This window comes from Dunckerocampus dactyliophorus, chromosome 11 (genome assembly GCF_027744805.1).
Source record: "Dunckerocampus dactyliophorus isolate RoL2022-P2 chromosome 11, RoL_Ddac_1.1, whole genome shotgun sequence".
Classification (NCBI taxonomy): Eukaryota; Metazoa; Chordata; class Actinopteri; order Syngnathiformes; family Syngnathidae; genus Dunckerocampus; species Dunckerocampus dactyliophorus.
The window spans coordinates 4,523,578-4,545,065 of NC_072829.1; the positions used below are offsets into that span (position 1 = coordinate 4,523,578).

Here is a 21,488-nt window from a genome sequence, read left to right on the forward strand (position 1 = left end):
ACGCTGAGACCTGCAAAAGACTTCATCTGTGTTCTCCTATTCAATGTGCAGCCAAACATCCAGTGGAAACATGATTCACAAGGCCTTGGTTTTAGCTGGTATTGCCATTAGTCGCCTCCTTAGACCACACCTCCCACCAGGAACTAAAAAAATGATTGTTGTTATATTAATAAATAAAGGTGCATTTTCACCGATTGATTGTAACTGAGTGCCTGAAAAGCCGTTAAACTGTTAGTTTCGGTTGTCTCAAATCCCACAACGTGGGGAAAATCTAAGCCGTAACAGAAGATCCAATGTTCTTCACTTGTGCCTTTCACACAGAACCCAGCAAAGCAGGAAAGTGCGTCCCACAAAACAGATGGGATTATTAGACCTAAAAAATGAATTTGAACACAACAGGAAAAGGGAAGGGAGACTGGCGTGTTCATCCCAGTCTCGGGATTGTTATCTGCTTTTACACAGGAGCCGTCCCGCCTCTGTTACAGCTCTGATACGACGTCAGAAGATGTAAAATTTTATCCCTGGTTGTGGAAACAGTAGTAGTAGTTTCTGTGAGAGCCATTATTTCATGCACACAAATGTCTAAAACGCTGTTAAAGTACAAAATATGTTGATTTTAGACGACTCTTTCACACAGAAAAACCACAAAATTGGGAAAAAATTCAGATATCTCAAAATCACTTTCAACACAGCAGAGAGCAGGAAGTGAATCCGGCATGCTCAACTCTGTGCGCCAGCAATGCAGGATACTCTTTGACATCGGAGCCGTCCCGCCTCTGTTACGGCTCTGATACGACCCCCGGAAGACGGCCAATTTTGTCCCTGCCTTTGTGGAAACATGATGTTTCAGCGTGAGTCATTGTTTCATGCACATAAGTGTCAAAAAAGCTGTTAAAGTACAAAATATGTTCATTTTAGACGCCTCTTTCACACAGATTTCCCCCAGGATTCTCAGCCGTAACGGTAGATCCAGCGTTTATTCACTTGTCTTTCACACAGAACCCAGCAAAGCACTTTCAACACTACAGGAAGTGGGAAGTGAGTCTGGCTTGTTCAACTTTATACCCCAGTCCCGGCTTTTACACAGGAGCTGTCCTGCCTCTGTTACAGCTCTGATGCGATTTTGTCCCTGGCATTGGAGCTTTATCATTATTTCACGTACACAATTGTCTAAAAAGCTGTTAAAGTACAGAATATTAACCTCTTTCACACAGAAATGCCACGAAACTAACACAAATCTCAGCCATTAAAGCAGATCCTGCATTTTCTATCACAAAAGTAAAATATTGCTGGAATTGTATGCACTTCTACACAGCAACGCAGCAATCAGATAATTACATAATTCGACTTATAATTTACTTAGCGGACATCGCTTTGTCGGGTGTCTAACTCCATAATTCCGTCACACAGCCTCCGTCACGGCTCTGATGTCACATCAGAGGCCGCAAAAATAGATTAGACTTTGTCCCTGCAAAATAGACTTTGTACCTGCATTCCGTGTTGGTGCCGTTCCCACAGAAAAGTGACAAAGGCCGGAAAAAGCCGGCAGTGTGAGAGGGTGTGAAAGATGAGCTTTGTGTAAATGTGTCGTTATTATTTTCACGCATAGGCTACCAGTCAAAAGTTTGGAGACACTTCCCCATGTTGAGGAATGAGGAAGCGTCTCCAAACTTTTGACTGGCACACTATGTCCAATTAAACCTTTCAAAACCTTTATTTAGTCTACAGTTCAGGAAATGGAAAATGTAACATGAGACAGCAATTAGCATTGTTAGCTTTCCCGGTATTGGTGCCCCCGGTGGTCATCGTCGACAGTCTCCATCCTGGCCTACCTCGCGCCAGCTTTCGTTGTTGTTTACCACACTGCGCTCGCTCCCTCAGGACGGAGAACTGCTGTAATGGAAAACATCACATGGAGAGCAGACAAACACGCTCAGTTCAGGAGGAGGAAGGAAAAAAAAAAGAACGGGACCCAAATAGGAAATGTAGAGCAGGTTTTTTTGCGGGGGGTGGGTGGGCGGGCTGTGGGGGAGTACGATAAAGTGCTTGAAGACATCAGGGCACGTCGCTTGGTGTGGATGTTAGCATTTAGATTCAGCGCAGGCAGCCCAAAAGGGCCCGGGGTTTGTTGTGGAGTCTACTTATGCATTACTGCGATATTGAGGCTTAGCTCGGGCCGCTGTCCTCGTACATCTGCAATCCCTTTGCAGCATTTGCTACAATATTCCCTTTACACACACACACACACACACACACACACGCGAAAAGCCATGAAAAAATCAGTTCCAGAATCCCTAATAATAGGTTTGCAGGTGAAGAAATGAGATAGATAGACAAATTCAAGATTAGAATTACAAAAAATTAGACATTAAAAAAACACATTTCCCAGGGAGCATTTTTTTTTTTATGAATCTGGTAGGATAGGAGTCATGACTAAACAAACAGCTCCCGTCTGACGTCGGCCGACTGCGACCGGCAAGCGTTGCCTCCTGATAGCAAACGAGCGCGCCCTTCAACGACCCCGCCGGTGGCAGAGGATGCTCGCCCGTGTCGCAGCAATTGGCGGAATAATCATTACCGCCGGGAATGAAAAGACGAGCAAATTGTCTGTCTGCGGGTCGCAGTGTGAGCTCCAGTGTGACGTCAGACGGCTGAATTAGCTTTAATGCTCTCACCTTGTTTACACGCAATGTGCACGCCACATCCCTGAACCTGCTGTGTTAGCCGTCACGTTTTCATAGAAATATGTGAAAGGCAGGATGCAGACGCGATGCATCATCCTGTATCTGAGACACAATAACCTCAGGCTATCGCTGTCTAACCATCTCTTTAATATTGTATCATGCCCATTTATGTTTGTAGCGATAGCCTGCAGGTCCACATGCTAAAAAAGCTTTGTGGTAGGCAGCACATGTTGATGGATGCTTCTGTTGTCTTAGCTGCAGTGCAATACGTCCTTTAACGTCTTCTTGGATAACTAGGAACATCTATGGAAAATACCTATTTATTATGAATAGAAACACATAGGAAACAAGCATAAAGGAAAAGTAACTTTGGAAAATAAAATCTGCATACAAAATGTTATTTAACACAAATAATAAATATAATAGATGTTTAACAAATAAAATAGATATTATAATATGATTACCAATCAGGCTAAAGCAAATTAGATTACTTGTATTGTTTATATATTTAGAACATTTATACAAATGTATAAATATTTATACAACTACATAAATATAATTACAAATAAAAATAAAAGCAAAGAAAATTATTTTTTACTTTTTAATGCTCATTAAAAATAAATATAATTAAAATCCTACAATAACATTTATTAAAATTAAAGGAAAATGAACTTACTTTTATTATTTATATGTTTTAAATAATAATATACATAATTACAAAGTCAAGTCATCAATTAACTTGACCATTTAAAAGATCATAACATAAAATCTGAAAAATATCATAAAGAATCGGAAAGGTAAAGGAAAATCTGTGCAGCACGGGAGAAAGTCAGATGGTGCGTTCAAGGACCGTTGAACAAAGTGGGACAGGTTGCCAACAAACAACATAAACATGCAAAACTTGGGAATTTTTAACTGTTTATTATTTTTTTAAATAAAATAATGGCCCAAAATTGACACCCGTTTACTTAAAATGTAATGTAGAAATTTACAAATTATTTTATTTTTTTAAGGTGTTTTTTTAAAAAAAAATTTTAATTAAAAAATACTGTAAGAATGATGATTGATTGATTGATTGACAATGGTCGACAGCCAATCAGGACGCAAAAAACGATGGGTGGTGCAGACAGACAAGAGAGAGACACTCAACTTCCCACAATGCAATTCTTCTTAAAGGGCCAGGCTCGTGAAATAAAACCCCTCACAAAAACAGCGAATCTGCGAAATGTGAACCGCGATAGAGCGAGGGAACACTGTACACTCTTTCGACTTGTACCGAATTGTTCTTTTTTTAAAAAATGTATCATAACCCGTGTATCTACATGCGTGCGGGTTTCCAACCCTAGCGTACACCCAATAAAAAGGCTGTGGTTGAAATGAAATTTAGGGTCTGAGAGAATAAACACGGTGAAAGAAACACTCAAAGGGCAACGTTTTTTTTTTTCTTAAAGGGGGCCTATCCTGCCCATTTTAGGGGCTTTTAAAATGATACAGTATAAGAAGGGTCTTTTAATGCAATGCTTCATATATGTGAAGGTTGCGGCTCCTCTCCCAACCACACCCACCGCGTTGCAATTGGTCGAGGCTTGTTCAGGGTACGACAGGGCTGCTTTCAGGAGCAACAGACTAATTTTGAAACATTCATGATGTTTGTTGCCATGTGGGACTTTCCAGTTTCTGCCAGCGCAGATTTGCTATCGCTAAGCTCGACTTATCTGGAGCGCTCCCCAAAATAAAAGCACATCTGCCGTGGGTTAAGCGAGGGCGACGCCAAAAAGCGGCGAATTGAGAGAGATGTGCCTTTGATGATAGATAAACAATGAATGCTGTGTGATACTGGGCTTGAAAGGAGCGACTTTTCAGCACTCCCAGCGAGCACACTTGAATGCGACGGAGACTTTGAGCGGCGAGAAGAAACAGCATGCGATGTTGGCGCAGGGGGAAAAGGACGGAACAGGACGAGGTCCCGTGCATCACCAGCCAGCCTGTCCACCTGTCAATCACATACGTGCCCTCAAAGCGCCTTTTTCCTGTGTGTTGCCAGGTCTGATGGGCCACATTGGAAACGCCAACGCCTGCGAGCACAAGTACTGCGGCCTGGGCCGTCGCTGCGCTGTCAACCACGCCACGGGCCAAGGCGAGTGCAACTGTCTGGACCGCTGCAAAGACCACTACAAGCCCGTGTGCGGCTCGGACGGGAAGCTCTACCCCAACCACTGCGAGCTGCACCGCGCCTCCTGCTTGGAGCGCCGCAGGATCACCATCGTGCACGGCGAGGAGTGCTTCTACAAAGGTAGGCTCTGGCGTGACCTTCACCTAATGAAGGAGACTGTATGCACGCGTGGAGAAATAGTAACCTTTATGATGCTGATCGGGTCCCGTTGTAGCCTTTAAGACTGGATTATAGCGGGATTTACTCTAATACTGCCAATAAACCCACATCATACAGTGTGTACATTTCGGGAAAGTTCTACACCTAAATGTCAGCCCTCAACCCATCCAGCGCTCACCAGTTTCATGCAGTAACCAAACCGCTACTAAATGTAGCTCTTTCGGTCATATAATGAGTATTTTTTCATTACTCTTATCAGTACCACATACTATTAACACCGCCTCACTTCTTTTTGTGCTTGTAAGACGGTTACTATGCTAACACATCACTTCAAACATTGCCTGTACAGTTAATTCCTCGTTATATTGTTTTATTGCTTTTACCTCTTACTGCTTCACTTCTTTTTACACTCCAAAATGCGACCCGGGGGCAATTTGAGGCTCGCGGAGCATTCTAAAAATATCATTCAACAAGAAATAAAAAAAAAACAACAAAAAAAACAGCAGAACTGGAAAAAAGTATTTTTACAAGAACAAAATATTAAGAGGAAAAAAGTAGTACTTTTACAAGAATAACGTCAGAATATTATGAAAACAAAATAATGTAAATTAAAAAAGAAATATTAAAGAAAACAGAGGTCATTTTTTGAAAGTTGTAAAATCACGAGGAACAAACAAAACAAAACAACAAAATAAAATAAAATAAAATAAAATAAAATAAAATAAAATAAAATAAAATAAAATAAAATAAAATTGTCATTTTTGGAAAATTGTGTTGGGGAAATGTAATCCTGTAATACTGGGAATAAAATCGTACTATTATAAGAAGAATATTTACAAGAAGAAAGTTTACATAGGTGGAAAATTTAAAAACCCCCGCAGAAATAGAAAAATACAGCAGTAATTTTACGAGAATAAAGTCAGAATATTAAGAGAAAAAAAGTGATATTATAACGAGACAAAAAAAAGCCACAATTTTACTCAAATAAACTTGAAATGAAATAGTAATTTTTGGAAAATTAGGTTGGGGAAAAATGTAAAATTATGCAAATAATTATGTTGAAATAGTTGGAAAATGAAAGAAAAACAACAGCACAAATAGAAAAAAACAGCTGTAATTTTACAAGAATAAAGTCAAAATCTTAAGAGAAAAAGTTTTTTTCTAATGAGAAGTAAAACTGCAATTTTATGAGAATAAACTTGTAATATTAAGAGGGAACATAATGCCTACTGCAACAACATAAACACAATATTATTATATATAATATTTAACACTAGTCTTTTAAAAATACAACTTTTTCTTGCTGGATTATAACTTTTTCCTCTAAATATTTTAACTTTATTTTTATTTAATTTTTATTATTATTATTATTATTATTATTATATTGTTTTCTTGTTTAATTATATTTTTAGAATGTGCCGCGGGCCAATAAAAAAACAGCCGCTGGCCGCACTTTGGACACCCCCGAGGTAAACTGTTTTATTGCTTTTAGTTTTTACCATTATTAACGCTGCTTCACTTCTTTTTACGCTTGTATGGCAGTGAGGTATGCTGAGACATTCATCCTTATGGATTGAGTTTATTGCATTGCTATTAAAGGTAAAAAAGGTAAGAAAGTTAAAGAAAAATGAGATCCATGAGGCACATATGTGACACCAACAGTGGTTAGCTTCTTTTTCCACTGGAAATGAATTGTTAAAAAGACTTCAAACATTGCCTGTACACTCAATAAAGCTTTTGTGGTATGTTTTAGTGATATTTCCATGCTTTCCCAAAGGAAAATAGTTTCCAAACCTGAGCAAATGATGCGGGACTAGCTGACGCCTGACCTTGAAGGTTCCACCGCAGAGCTACAAGAGCGTTCAATGACCAAAACAAGTTGGCGCATTAAGCTGGCTCGCTCATTGAGTCATTGGCTCATTGACTCGAGGAGACTTTTCGATCGGGAACGCTAACATCACAGACAACGAGCGAGGAGCACCAGCCAAACTTCGGCCGCTCTGCTCGGCGCCGTCTCTTTGGCGGCCTCCCAAGCGTCATTAAGAGGTTCCCTTCTAATCTTCCCCACGAGCTGGAAGGTGAAGGCTGGCAGAAACAGAAAGTGCCTACCCGAGGACTTAGCGACTTATGGAGTGGATAAAATGGCAACGCTCCGATAATGTTGATGATGTGATTTCACACGGCGCTCACCGCACAAAGACATTTTGGAGAGTTTGCTGAAACAACACATTATGGGGCAACTTTTAACGACACTATTAAAATAAGTTGCAGATATCTACACTTACAGCTGTGTGCCAAAGTCAGGGCACCCCTTTAAAAACTGTATATTTTAGATATTGAAAAATGAATATAGATATTTATAGTCTCTGTGTGACAATATTATCAGTAAACATGGATGCATGGTTACATTTTATTGTATAAATTGTACAAAATTCCCAAAATAAAAACCATCATTTTGGCATGTGTGAAGTTCGGGGCGCCCTACAGCGTCAGTACCTTCAGTACTTAGTAAGACCCCCTCTGGCAGATGTCACAGCTCCGAAACGCTTTTTATAGCCAACTGCAAGTCTGTGGATTCTATTATTTGGGATTTTCCCCCATTCTTCCATGCAAAAGGCTTCCAGTTCTTCAATATTCTTGGATCGTCTTGCAATGCACAGCTCTTTTAAGATCTACTACTTTTAAGATCTACTTAATTATACCTCGCGCTGTGGAAACTGCAAGCTGAAAGCGCTTTGCTATCTCCCTGTAGCCCTCCCCGGCATTGTGGGCATCAATAGCTTCCATGTTTCCTGACTGACACTCCTTCTTAGAGGAACCCGTGGTTGCTGAGTGTTTGCACAAGGCTTGTGGAGTCGGCGTGTTTAAGAAAACCTGAAACTGGCACTAGCTGGCGCTCCCGAATGACTATTGTGGGCACGTGCTTCAGGACTAATGAGCTGGTGAAGGTCTGATCTTGGAAAAAGAATCCGACACTTTGAAACTCTCAGGGTGCCCCGACTTTTATTTTTGTCATTTTGTTCAATTCATGAAATAAAATGTAACTGTGCATGAATGCTTCCTCATAATATTGTCTTTTTTCCCATAAACCAGAGAGACTATAAATATGAATATTCTTTTTTTTATATATACACATTTTAAAGGGGCGCCCTGAAGAAGAATACTAGAACACAAGAATACTAAATCAAATAATCTGATAATCTGCAGTCATTTTACAAAAATAAAGTCAAAATAGTCAGAGAAAAAAGAAAGTTGTAATCTAACAAGAAAAAGTTGTATTTTTATGAGAATAAAGTTGTGATATTATGAGGAAAACTAATGTCATTTTAGCAGTAATATACAGTTGGAATATTAAAGACAAAAGACGTTATTGTGTTTTAGTTATGTTGGGAGAAACGATCAATACAACGAATAGAGCTGTCATTTTTCTAAAATGAGTTTATCAAAAATAGTTATAATGTTTTCCGACAAAGTCCAAATTTTATGGGAAAGAACCAAATAATAAAAAAATCTATTAAAAAAACTGCACAAATGGAAAAAAGAGCTGTAAGTTCACAAAAATAAAGTCAAAAAATGAAGAGGAAAAAAAGTAACTGGAATGAAAGTTGCGATTTTGCACGAATAAACCTGTAATATTATGAGGAAAAATGATTTCTTTTTATGAGACCAGAGTGGAAATATTCAAGAAAGTACGGTGGTGTGAAAAAAGTGTTGGCCTCCTTCCTGATTGCTTATTTCTTTTGCATGTTTGTCCCACTTAAACGTTTCAGATCATCAAAGAAATGAACAAAACGCTCCCATTTATTGTTCTTTTTTTAAGACTGTTATGCACCGGAAGAAATATTTGCACATTTGTACCTGAGCTGAGACACATGCAACAAAATTAGCGCAGTAGTTCTCTACAGTATCAAACATCATTTGTTATCACCGATTCTGCTTATGTCTCCTTAGTTTCAGTTTGGATTTCGCTTCAGTCGACAACCGCTTACGTCGATGTCAGTCAGCCACCCCGCGGGTGTCGGCGTAAGCGGCTTCGCCTGAATGGAAAGATAACCTTGCAGCCGATATGTCATGTAAGCATCGCAGACAAGCAAGGGGCAAACTTGTTCATGAATATTTCCACACAAACACAAACAAGCACACGTACTGTTTATTTGTCAAACTGTGTTTTTAGCCGTCGTGGAAGTGAATGAGACATCCAAAGCAAACAACGCTGCTGCTCTGGGAGCCGGTGGCTTCTCGCTGTGCAGTTCATGTCTCAGTTCTCTCCACGGAGAAGCTTGACTCTTTGCTGCCATTGATTTCATAAAAACACCAATTATTCTTTGTCCCTGGGGGCGGTAAGTGTAAGTTGCTTACAAGCGCAATATTCATCTGAGGGCTAGGCTAGAGGCGTCCAAATCTTTGCCACATTCAGGAAAAAAAAAATGAAGGATGCGCGGGCCACCTTTTATGGATTTAAATACACTCTGAAAGCAAATCAGCGCACGTCCAAATCTCCTACATAAGACATGTAGATGGTAACCTGCTATGGAGTAATCATGTGCGGCATGATCGCTTTGGCTTCTTCATGAAAGCAGATTCATCATCGTCATTTCATCATCGACATAAAATAGAAACCCACCTCGTGCTGGCTGACCCCCGACTACATCCGTGTGCGTAATTCACACGTGTCATTTCATTCAGGGATTCTCAACTGGTGGGTCAGCGCCCAAAAGTGGGGTCGCGGATCCGTTCTGGGTGGCTCGCAGCCAGAGAGTCAAAAATGAGAGTAAAATACGTAATATACAACCGATGCCTGATTGGTTTTGTTTTATTATTATTTTTAAGTAACTCCGCCAAGTGCAATGCGAGGTTATGTTGTGCCTGCGTTTGTCTGTCTGTCTGTCTGTCTGTCTGTCTGTCTGTGTTCAAAATAACTTGAAAAGTCTGAATGGATTTGGGATATGCAAGAACTGATTACATTTTTGGGGTGATCCAAAATAAAAAATGTCAAAATGTTCCCAAAATTCACCCTTTTTCCGTACAACTCGTTATTGTTACCTGCTACTACTGCCACATTTTTCACCCCATTGACCTCATTCCAACATCAACTCATTCAACAAAGTCAGGACATTCATCCTTTTAGCTACAGCACAAAAATTCCCCCATTTTTTCTTCCAGAACACAAAATGCCTTTGCTCTAAAGAGTTCTTGCTACTTCCACATTTCTCAACGGATTCAGACCGTTCCAACATCACAGCATTCGACTAATTCAGGGCTTGAATGCCATTTTCCACATACCAAGAATTCCCACTTTTCTTGACAGTCACATTTTTCATAATGCAAAATGCCTTTGATCAAATGAGTTCTCACTACTTCCACATTTCTCGACCGATTCAAACCATTCCAAAGTCAAAATTCTCAACTCGTTGGAGACTTTTAGCCTTCCTGGTACAGTGTGCTTTCATGCTAGGTGTTTGTTAGCATTGCTAGCATGCGAATGTTAGCATACTGTCATTTTTGTGTTATTTTCATGGGTAGACAAATATATAAACACTTAGCAGGGTAGGATTAAATAAGCTTTGCTTCTTCCTACTCCTTTTTGGACATGCAAAATTGTGAATTGTACTATGTGATGTGCTACTGTTTGACTCATATGCATGTTCAGGGTGAATTAAAACCATGAACCATGAGCCGATAGCAAGCAAAGACCTAGCATGATAGTGCTAACGTTAGCATGTTAGCATTGCTAGCATGTTAACATTAGCATAGTAGCATTTTTATCCATTTTCATAGGTAGAAACTTATATAACGACTTAGCACTATTATACTAGGACTTAGCATGCTGATGTTAGCATATTAGCACTGCTAGCATGTTAACATTAGCAATTTAAATATGTAGAGAAAATAAATGTGGGACTAAAATTTATGGTGTAAATCACAATATGGGAGGAACTATGGAGCTTGGCAGAGGTCTGTGCTGTCCCAGTGCTTTTCTAGTTTAATTTAATTTATTCTTTATTTTTCTGTGCCGGGGGGATGCTGGAGCCTATCCCAGCTGACTTTGGGCGTGAGGCGGGGTACACTACGGACTGGTCACCAGCGAATCACAGAACACGCAAAGACAAACAACCATTCATACCTGCGGGCAATTTAGAGTCACCAATTAGCCTAACATGCATGCTTTTGGAATGTGGGAGGAAGTCGGATTACCCGGACAAAACCCACGCACATGGAGCACATGCAAACTCCACACAGAGATTCGAACCCAGATCCTCCACATCTCCTGACAGTGTGGCCAACATGCTAACCACTAGGCCATCGTGCGGTATAGTAAAGTCATTTCATTTCATTTCATTTCAAAATCTATTTTATTTTATTTTGTTTGGGTTGTTTTGTATGCAGTTATCATGTTCTTCCTTATTACCTCCGCCACGCGCAAGCACAGAGGTTATGTTTTTGGCATTTACCTGTTTGTTTGTCTGTTTGTGTTCAAAATAACTTGAAAAGTTCAGAATGGATTTGTATGAAATGCTCAGGAACTGATTACATTTTGGGGCAGATCCGGATCATCGTCTGGATCCAGGAATTTTTTATAGGAATCTTTAACATCGCGAGATATGACCATTTTCGGCGTTTGTGCATATACTGCACCGCCACAAAAGGATGATTCTTTTGGAGTGAATCACAATAGGGGGGAACTATGGCGCTTGAGTGCTTTTCTAGTTTCTTTGATGAAATGCCTGAATAAATTCATAATAAAGCTTAAAAAAATATATTCTAAGTAAAAACAAATGTAAATGTAAAAACAATCTAAATCTAAGTAACAAAATTCAATTTAAATCTGAAATGAAATCCCTGATTGCACCTTGCGCAGCATAAATACAACTCATCCACAAGATCAGGGAAATTGCAGTACCGTAATACAACGGAACAGAAGTAATGCCACAAGCGAACAATCTGAAGCAGCAATGCTCAGTGTGAGCGCAGGCCATCGGGGGCCGGCAGCGGGAGGGGGAATTGCACGGTAAGGGTGGCCTTGTGTGAGTACGCCTTCCTTATACACAGCATTTTAAAGCAGCTCCATATAGACGTGGACTCACGCTCGGAAACATGAATGCGATGTTCCATAGTTATTTCTGTGCACACCGTGCCTGCCTTGCTGCTTGGTGAGTGTTTGTGCATTCCTGCTGCCTGCACGACTGCTGTCCTCGCATACTTTTAGTATCCTGCGCTCCCAAAACACTTGAGAGATTGCTCTCGGCCTACTTGCACGTAAGTGAACTTGAGCTCAAATGTAAATGCAACACGGACCAGAGTTAAAATGACAGCATGTAAAAATGACAACTCTATTAGCTGCTCTTTAAAAGTCCACTTTAGAAGCTCTTGGTGAAACATTGGCTGATAAATATAGCAGAATATACCAATAACCTACGTGTGTACGTGAGTTACATCACGTAATATGCCACAAATCCTTTCTTTATGCATATGCCAGGACGTCATGCATTCATTTATTTGTGGCGGCATGCCAGGAATAAATTTGTACTGGCACAAACAGATTTGACGCTTGGCCCTCGCTCATAAGCACATTATAATGGGACTGCCTGTGAATACAGCTTGTCCTTCCAACTCCGTACAGTAGATGGCATCGTACACCTGGTACGCACCTGGTCTGTCTGAGATTAAGCAGGAGCTGCCAAGATTTTTTTGTGAACATTCACACCTTTTAAAAAAACAACTTGTTCAGGTCTTACTGGACATTTTTGGAGAGGCTAACATGAAAGCACGTATCGCTTGTCTCAACGAGTAGCATGTGCTCCTGTGCTCCTGTGCCCCCCCCGATGATACAAGGGCCACTTTGATATTTTGTAAACCAACTAGGGCTGGGCGATGTATCGATATTATCAAAATATTGATATTTCTTTTAAGCACGATATCAAAAACAACCATATGTTGACACGCAGGTCTGTCTCGCTTTGCTGTGCGTGTCAGCGCTCCTGAGCGAGGCTGCTGCCCCGCCTTCCTCCTCGCTCCGTGCTAAATCTGGCAACATTTGGTGATATATTTTCTCAAAAGCGACTAGCGACAAATCTTAGCTAATTTTTCTGCCGTCGCTGGAGAGTTTTCTGTTATTTGGGAACTTAAAAATGAAAGTAAAGCTCCTGCTGCACACTGCATAGTGGAGATCCACGCATCTTCGAGGCGCGATGCCACCGGAGCGGATCTCGCCCTGTTTTAGTTTCTTAATCTTCATTAAATGACTACTCATTACACTCAAGGCTCATTCGGACTCGATCACTTACCTGCCAGTGTGTCAGAACGTGTGATGGAAGAACGATGTGTAATAAATAAAGAAGCAGTCCTAACTACAAGATAAGCGGTGGAGGCTGGAGGCGAGTCCAGATGTAACTATTACGCTGTCTAGACTTTGAGAGGTGCTGCCAAGACAATTGTTTAATTTTATTTTGATGACGTGTTGGCCAATTTTAAATACACAAACTAATAATGAAGTTTATATGTACTGTAGTTCTAAGTGTAATGAAGGTGTTTTACTCACTTTTTGTTTCTCCTACAAGCCTCTGTTTTCTAAAAACAAAAAAATACCGTTCAAAGTAAAGTATTTTGCTCCTTGAGTTGCCTTGAGTTGAGTTGCTCCTGATATTTAAAGATGTATTTAATGTTTTGTTCTTTTGTGCTTTTGGTGTTTGCTGAGGATTTGAGCATAGCTAAAGGTTTGTTATGATATTATATTATATATTATAATATTTTGACTTTATTCTCATAACTTTTTCCGCATCCTAATGTTGTTTTGTTTGTTTCTCCTGATATAACAACTTAAGACTTTTTTCTTTAATATTTGAACTTTATGCTTTTAAAATTGTGTCATTTTTCCTCGTAAAATTACAACGCAATTCTAGTAAAAATACAACTATCTCGTTAGATTACAAAGTTTTTCTGTTAATATTTTTACATTGTTTTTGTTAATGCACGGTGGTCTAGTGGTTACGCACGGTGGTCTAGTGGTTAGCATGTTGGCCAACACAGTAACAGTCTGGAGATCGGGAAGACCTGGGTTCAATTCTCCCTTGGGCATTTCTGTGTGGAGTTTGCATGTTTCTTCCTGTGTGTGCTTGGGTTTTCCCCGGGTACTCCGGTTTCCTCTCACATCCAAAAACATGCATGTTAGGTTAATTGGTGACTCTAAATTGTCCATAGGTATGAATGTGAGTGTGAATGGTTGTTTGTCTATACAGTATGTGCCCTGCAATGCGTGCCATTGGCTGGCGACCAGTCCAGGGTGTACTCCACATGTCACCCGAAGTCAGCTGGGATAGGCTCCAGCATGCCCCGTGACCCTAATGAGGAGAAGCGGTTTAGAAAATGGATGGATGGATGTTTTTGTTAAATTACTGCAGATTTTGAAATTTATTTTAGTTGTCTTGCTAAATTATAATTTTAGAATGTGTCGCGGGCCAATAAAAAAACAGCCGCCGGCCGATAATGACCCCTGGGCCGCAATTTGGACACCCGTTATTTCAAAGATCCCACAGGCAGCTCCGTCTCGCTTGTGACATAAAAAAAAAAAACACAATGAAGCAACGGAAGAAAAGGTAATTTGTGTTTCTAAACCTTTTTCCTTTGCTTTTTATGTTCAATGCTGACTTTTTGTCTCCCACGGCGCCAATAAAAATGACACACACACGCAACACGGCAATTTATGCAAATTGCACGAGTACGTCATCTAGCTACTAATGCCACAAATGAACACCTTCTAATTATAAAGATATGAGAGCGTCTGGATGAATAAATGATCACGTAGATGAAGTCTTAATCAACAACGTGCCCCCCCCCCCCGCAGCAGCAGCAGCAGCATCCATCCCAAATATTGCCTCTTCAACATAACATATGCAAACAGTACACCAAGTCATTTATATTGAAGTATTTATAGAATTTACATATTCAGTGAAAGAGCCCCCGGTGGTCCTTTATATTGCGAGTAATTGAATGCACATGCATAAATACATAGAGATATGCATTTAACTTACACGGCAGTATATATGAGATTGCAAGGTTTTTTGTGCCTGGCTGGATTGTACACACAGATTGTGTTCAGATGTTTTCCTCCATGCGACGACGGGGGCATTTATCACATGAAGTGTTTTATGCAAAGAGGTGCGAGCTGTTATCGCTGCCGCTGGACTGCTGATGTCAGTCAAAACTGCGTTATCCACTGGAGAAGCGATGACAGCCATGTGTTGAGTGAAGGCTCTCATTAGTGCACGGGAGGGAATGTCAACCCCACCCCTCTCCTCTTTAACCGGGATGGAATACTGGTGGAAATATTAAGCGGCGCACACGGAAGTGGCGCAAAAGATGTGTGATGTCACACCGTGACATCGGCCTGGCATTTGGATCATGTGACAGCGCCTGTGTCTGCCCTTAGTGTCAGTGGGACAAACGTTAGCAACACTAGACTGAATGATTGCGGTGTCGAACTGCATCAGCAGCTCCTGGGGCAGATTGAACTTCCTGAGTTGTCGTAGGAAGCGCAACCTCTGCTGTGCCTTTTTTCCTACAGTGTCTGTGTGGGACGACCAATTTAGGTCCCGAGAGATTGTGGTTCCTGGAAACCCGAAGGTGTCCACATTAGACACTGTGCTGTTGAGCTGTTGAGGATTGTGGTGGGGGGTTCTCCTGAAGTCCACTGTCATCTCCATAGTCTTGAGCAGGTCCATCTCTTGATTGTTCCGACCACACCACCTCACATCTGTATGCCTACCCCTCGCCGATGAGACCGATGACTGTCGTGTCGTCTGCAAACTTCAGGAGTTTCAAAGAAGGGTCCTCTGAGGTGCAGTCATTAGGACTGAGTTTGGGTGTTTTTTCTCCACGTCTGTTATCTGGTCAGCCAGATGCTGTAGCGCCTCCACTACGCAGGCTTGAGGTGGAATGTAGACAGCGACCAAGACAAACGAGGAGAACTCCCACGGAGAATAAAAAGGTTTTCAGTTAATTTAATAAAGTCTGTAAATGAGGGCCGCATGACCTCTTTAACAGTGTGTTTCTTTATGTCACATGTGTCAAACTCAAGCCTGGGGGCCAGATCCAGCCAGCGCTCCAATGTCATCCGGCCCGCGGGACTGTTTGGAAAATAGCATTAGGTGACCTGACGGACCTTATCAAAAAAAGTTCTTACAGCGATCTGCGTAATGAAGCGATTCCTCCGGTATAAACGACTCCTCTGGCATTTTGATTTCAAAAGTGGAAACTATATTGTACATAGAAAGAAATTCACAACCATTCTTAATAAGGGTGCCAGATTCAGACCAAAAGTCAAAATAATTTAACTGTGCATGACTAAAAATGGCAGCACTTTAACTATAAGACAGTCTAACGTGATCATTGGAACTACAGCAAAGCATGCTGGGGAATGCGTAACAGATGCAAACTCTTCTGGGTTACACATCTCATGGATTGTGATATTTTTCTGTTGATATAAAATACTTTAGCTTTTGCCTAACATTGGGAGAATGATGAAGTGGTGGTCTATCAAGAATCACTTCACTGAAACAAACAACTACGCCAAAACAACCATAGTCATATATCCGCGGACTATCGGAAAGGAGAAATTGAAATGAATGGACACAAAAAAATGCACATTTCCCCCACTCCAATGTAAAAAAAATCTATGTGGGTGGGGGGTACTGTCTAGTTCTGACCACAACATAAAGTAGTCTTTGAGTTTTGGCCCCCTGAGCGATTGAGTTTGACACCTCTGGTTTATGTGGAAGCAGGTGCCGCCTGCTCTCATCTTCCCCGAGAGATCTGTGACGTGGTCCGATTGTGGTAGTTGAAAACCCGGCAGCTGTAGCGAGCTGTCCGGGATGTGGTCTCAGAGCCAGGTTTCAATGAAACACAGAGCAAAAGTCTGCGTTGATCTTTGAGTTGAGGAGAAGCAGCAGTTCATCCATCTTGTTTGCCAGGAAGCGGACATTCACCAGATGTAGTGATGGGAGCGGCGTGCGTCATCACCGCTGCCTCAGCTTAACGAGCGCTCCTGCACGCTTAGCCCATCTGCGTATCCAGCACATGCCATAGAGAGCTGCTGCGCCTCCAAAAAGAATCTCCACAAAACTCTCAGAATTGTTCAAAAACAATGAAAAAGCTCCAGCAGAGGACTGGCCGATGTTTGGAAGTGCCTCTCTTAGAGTATTTGACCAGCGAGGGCGTCACAAAAACAAAACAAATAAACAAAAACACCAAAAGTACAAGAGAGCTGAACACCGAGGCGGCCGTCCTCGGCACTATATTGGAGGCATATTACGGTTAGGGAGGCACATGATTCAGAAGTCGCTTTTGCATAATAGGGGAAATATTTAGCAGACATTTTAAAGAAGTACAACATGATGCATGTACTGTACTTTATGTACCTCAATACGCAATAATGAGCAACACTAATTAGCCTAGTTTGAGAAACCAGTTGCTTCAAACTCCCCCAAGCTGCACCGCTGACAACAACAACCCAGCAACAGTCTGAGGTCTCTGGAGACCATCCACCTTAACGAGGCGTCTCTACGTCCCACTGGACGTGCTTGTCTCTTCTGTTTTGTCTTGCTATAACAACTCCGGCGCAAAGAACAATCTCCTCGTTAAAATGTATACCTGACCATCATTACAAGATTGGCAAAGTCGTCTTATGGGCTTTGTCTCGTCGTCATGGCAACCCCGAAGGCATAAAGGTGATGCTCTTATCACCAACAACACGATCTAAGATAATCCACCCAGTCACCAGACCTGGCACGCCGTCACCTGCATCCCATTCCTTTTCAGCGTGTTTGAATCAACGAAAAGGTGTGAAAAGGTGAAGAACATCAAATAAGTGGCCCCCGGTGTTCTTTAAATTCTCTTTATGTGAGAGAAATGGGTGTAACTTTCAGACACCTCAAAGCACTTCATCAACAAATTGAAAGCACTTCTCAAGTCTTGGCAAACTGAAGAATTATTACGTATGAAGTACCCGACCTTGAAAAACGCAACAGCTCAAATGATATTTTTGTACTAACATGTTGAAGCATCAACTGCACGGCGCACACTTTCATGCTCATATACTGTAAAAAGACAGAAGGCGATGTTTCTAATCAAAGTCGTCAGGAACTTTGACCACTGACATGTTTTCATGAATATTTCATGTAAGCTTCAGGCATATGAAGGGTTTCCTGTGCTAAAATCTATTTCATATAAATACCTTTTAATCATAAATAGATAATTAAATGATGAATTAAGTAAAATGTGAAATAATGTATTTCTTTATGTATGATTTTTTTGATCAGTTTATTTTACCAAATAATTTATTCACAGAGTTCATGGCTTTGTAAAAATTTTCCCAACATGTTTTCATGAATATTTCATGTAAGCTTCATGCATATGGAGGGTTTGTGTGCTAAAATCAATTAAATATAAAGCCGAAGAAATGTTTAATAAAGGAATTTCATCAAAGTAAATTAAATATTAAATTATTTATATTTTTCAAATGTCATTGTTTGTTTTATTACCAAATATTTCATTAAACTGTGAAATGTAATCCTAAATGATTCAATTTAAAAGATTTATTTAAAGACCCGTTTATATATTTTATGACTTTTTAAATGATTTCATTGCTTTTTTAAAATTTTCATGCCATGTTTTCATGAATTTTTCATGTACACTTCATGCATATGGAAGGTTTTTGTGCGAAAATGAATGAAATATAAAGCCAAATAAATAGACAGTTTAATACTAAATTAAATACAACGTAAAAAATATATTTTGAAAATTTCAATTAAATAATTAAATTAAATAATTTTAATGACCCATTTACGTATTTCATGACCTTTTAAATTATTACGTCGCATTTGTTTTTATTTTCATGATGCTTTATTGAATATTTTATTGAATAATTCATGTAGGCGTCAGGCATCTAGAGGGTTTTTGTCCAAAAATTAATATCATGTAAAGCCAAATAAATACATAATTAAATGATAAATTAAATCAAATGGGAAATTATTTAGTTTTTCTGAATTCTATTAATTTAAATATGTATTTTGCTATATAATTTATTAAATTATTTTCTATAATTGTAAGTAATTAAATTTAAAATAAGCATTTAATGACCCATTTACATATTTCGTGACCTTTCACATGATTTCATGGCATTTTGTACTTAATGACAATTTCTATTGATATCTTTTTGAAAAATCAAACATATGTATTATTGTAAATTACATTAGAAACGAAATAGACTTGCAGCGCAATTGCCAGGTAACATTTTCTCTCCTTTAGCTTGTAATCTTATTTTCCTGCAGCTTGATCGGCACACGTGTGTGTGCGAGTGTGTGTGTGTGTTTGTGATCAATAGGCTTATTTATAGCGCGCTGCGCTTCAGACCTTTGCGTATTGATCTGCATGTTCATTATGGGCCTAGAATGGAGCATTATTCCTTGCGCTGGGCCCAAACAATCACATGACAAATTAGCCGATTAAACGGCATGGATGTTTTCTACCCTCCCTGTAGAGCCGAATGAGATGTTGACGCTGCAGACTGAATGCTTTGGCACTCTTGCAGAGAATCAAAATAACATTTAAGCAATGAGGTAAATGCGTTGTGCCCTACTGCATGTGCTGTAAAGTCATTTTTGTATGATTTACTGTCTTTTTATGTCCTCTAAAGCTCTCAATAAAGCATCTTTATAATCCTCCTTCTGGAGCAATTTGATGATATTGCATGATGCAGTATCCCACAGAAGCGGGGACAACCCTCACATTTCAGCAAGTATTTTCTTATATCTTGTCAGAGGGCCATACTATAGAAAGTAAACTTATTTTACAACAGTCAGGGTACAGCTTGTACAGAAGTAAAGATCTAGTCTTAATAACTGTGATACTTAACAAAAAGCTCTGTCTTGTCATGAAATGGTACTCAGGCGTTCACAGATACTGATGAGGTGAAAGAAAGAAATTACACTTAACGTGTCTTTTTTTGCATGTTTCACACTTAAATGTTTCAGACCATCAAACAAATTTAAATATTAGTCAATAACAACACCACTGAACACAAAATGCAGTTTTAAATGAAACTTTTTATCATTAAGGGAGAAAAAATCCAAACCTCCATGGCCCTGTGTGAAAAAGTGATTGCCCCCTAAACCTAATAACTGGTTGTGCCACCCTTAGCAGCAACAACTGCAATCAAACGTTTGCGATAAGTTGCAATGAGTCTCTTGCAGCGCTGTGGAGGAATTTTGGCCCACTCATCTTTGCAGAATTGTTGTAATTCAGCCACATTGGAGGGTTTTCCAGCATGAAGCACCTTTTTAAGGTCATGCCACAGCATCTCAATAGGATTCAGGTCAGGACTTGGACTAGGCCACTCCAAAGCCTTCATTTGGTTTTTCTTCAGCCATTCAGAGGTGGACTTGCTGGTGTGTTTTGGATCATTGTCCTGCTGCAGAACCCAAGTTGGTTTCAGCTTGAGGTCACCAAACGATGGCCGGACATTCTCCTTCAGGATTTTTTGGTAGACAGCAGAATTCATGGTTCCATTTATCACAGAAAGTCTTCCAGGTCCTGAAGCAGCAAAACAGCCCCAGACCATCACACTACCGCCACCATATTTTACCGTTGGTATGATGTTCTTTTTCTGAAATACGGTGTTGCTTTTACACCAGATGTAACGGGACACACACCTTCCAAAAAGTTCAACTTTTGTCTCGTCAGACTACAGAGTATTTTCCCAAAGGTTTTGGGGATCATTAAGATGTTTTCTGGCAAATCTGAGAAAAGACTTAATGTTCTTTTTGTTCAGCAGTGGTTTTGGTCTTGTAACTCTTCCATGCTGGCCTTTTTGCCCAGTGTCTTTCTTATGATGGAGTCATGAACACTGACCTGAACGAAGGCAAGTGAGGCCTGCAGTTCTTTGGATGTTGTTGTGGGGTCTTTTGTGACCTCTTGGATGAGTCGTCGCTGCGCTCTTCGAGTAATTTTGGATTGCTGGGAAGGTTCACCATTGTTGTGTTTTCTCCATTTGTGGATAATGGCCCTCACTGTGGTTCGCTGGATCCCCAAAGCCTTAGAAATGGTTTTATAACATTTTCCACGCTGATAGATCTCAGTTAATTTCAGTTGTGTTTTAACAGGGGGGAATCACTTTTTCACACAGGGCCATATGTGTTTGATTTTTTTTCTCCCTTAAAAATAATAAAAAGTTTCGTTTAAAAACTGCATTTTGTGTTCAATTGTGTTGTCATTGACGAATATTTAAATGTATTTGATGATTTGAAACATTTAAGTGTGACAAACATGCAAAAAAAAAAAACCCTAAAGAAATCAGGAAGGGGGCAAACACTTTTTCGCGCCACTGTACGTGTTTTCCACCGTGCTTTCCATGGCTTCACAGAATGTGTTAGAATCACCATGGAGACCATATTTCCCTGCAAAGGCAATTGAACATTCTT

At 40.1% G+C, this 21,488-nt stretch overlaps 1 protein-coding gene across 4 annotated transcripts in view; it reads left to right on the forward strand.

Moving 5' to 3' along the window:
• Window positions 1-21,488, forward strand: part of fstl5 (follistatin-like 5) — a 162,787-nt gene that overhangs the window by 50,405 nt on the left and 90,894 nt on the right. For all 4 annotated transcript variants that reach the window (XM_054793025.1, XM_054793022.1, XM_054793023.1 and 1 more), the window contains exon 4: window positions 4,729-4,977. In XM_054793025.1, coding sequence (XP_054649000.1) covers window positions 4,729-4,977 — 249 coding nt within the window. The remainder of the gene's footprint in view (window positions 1-4,728; window positions 4,978-21,488) is intronic.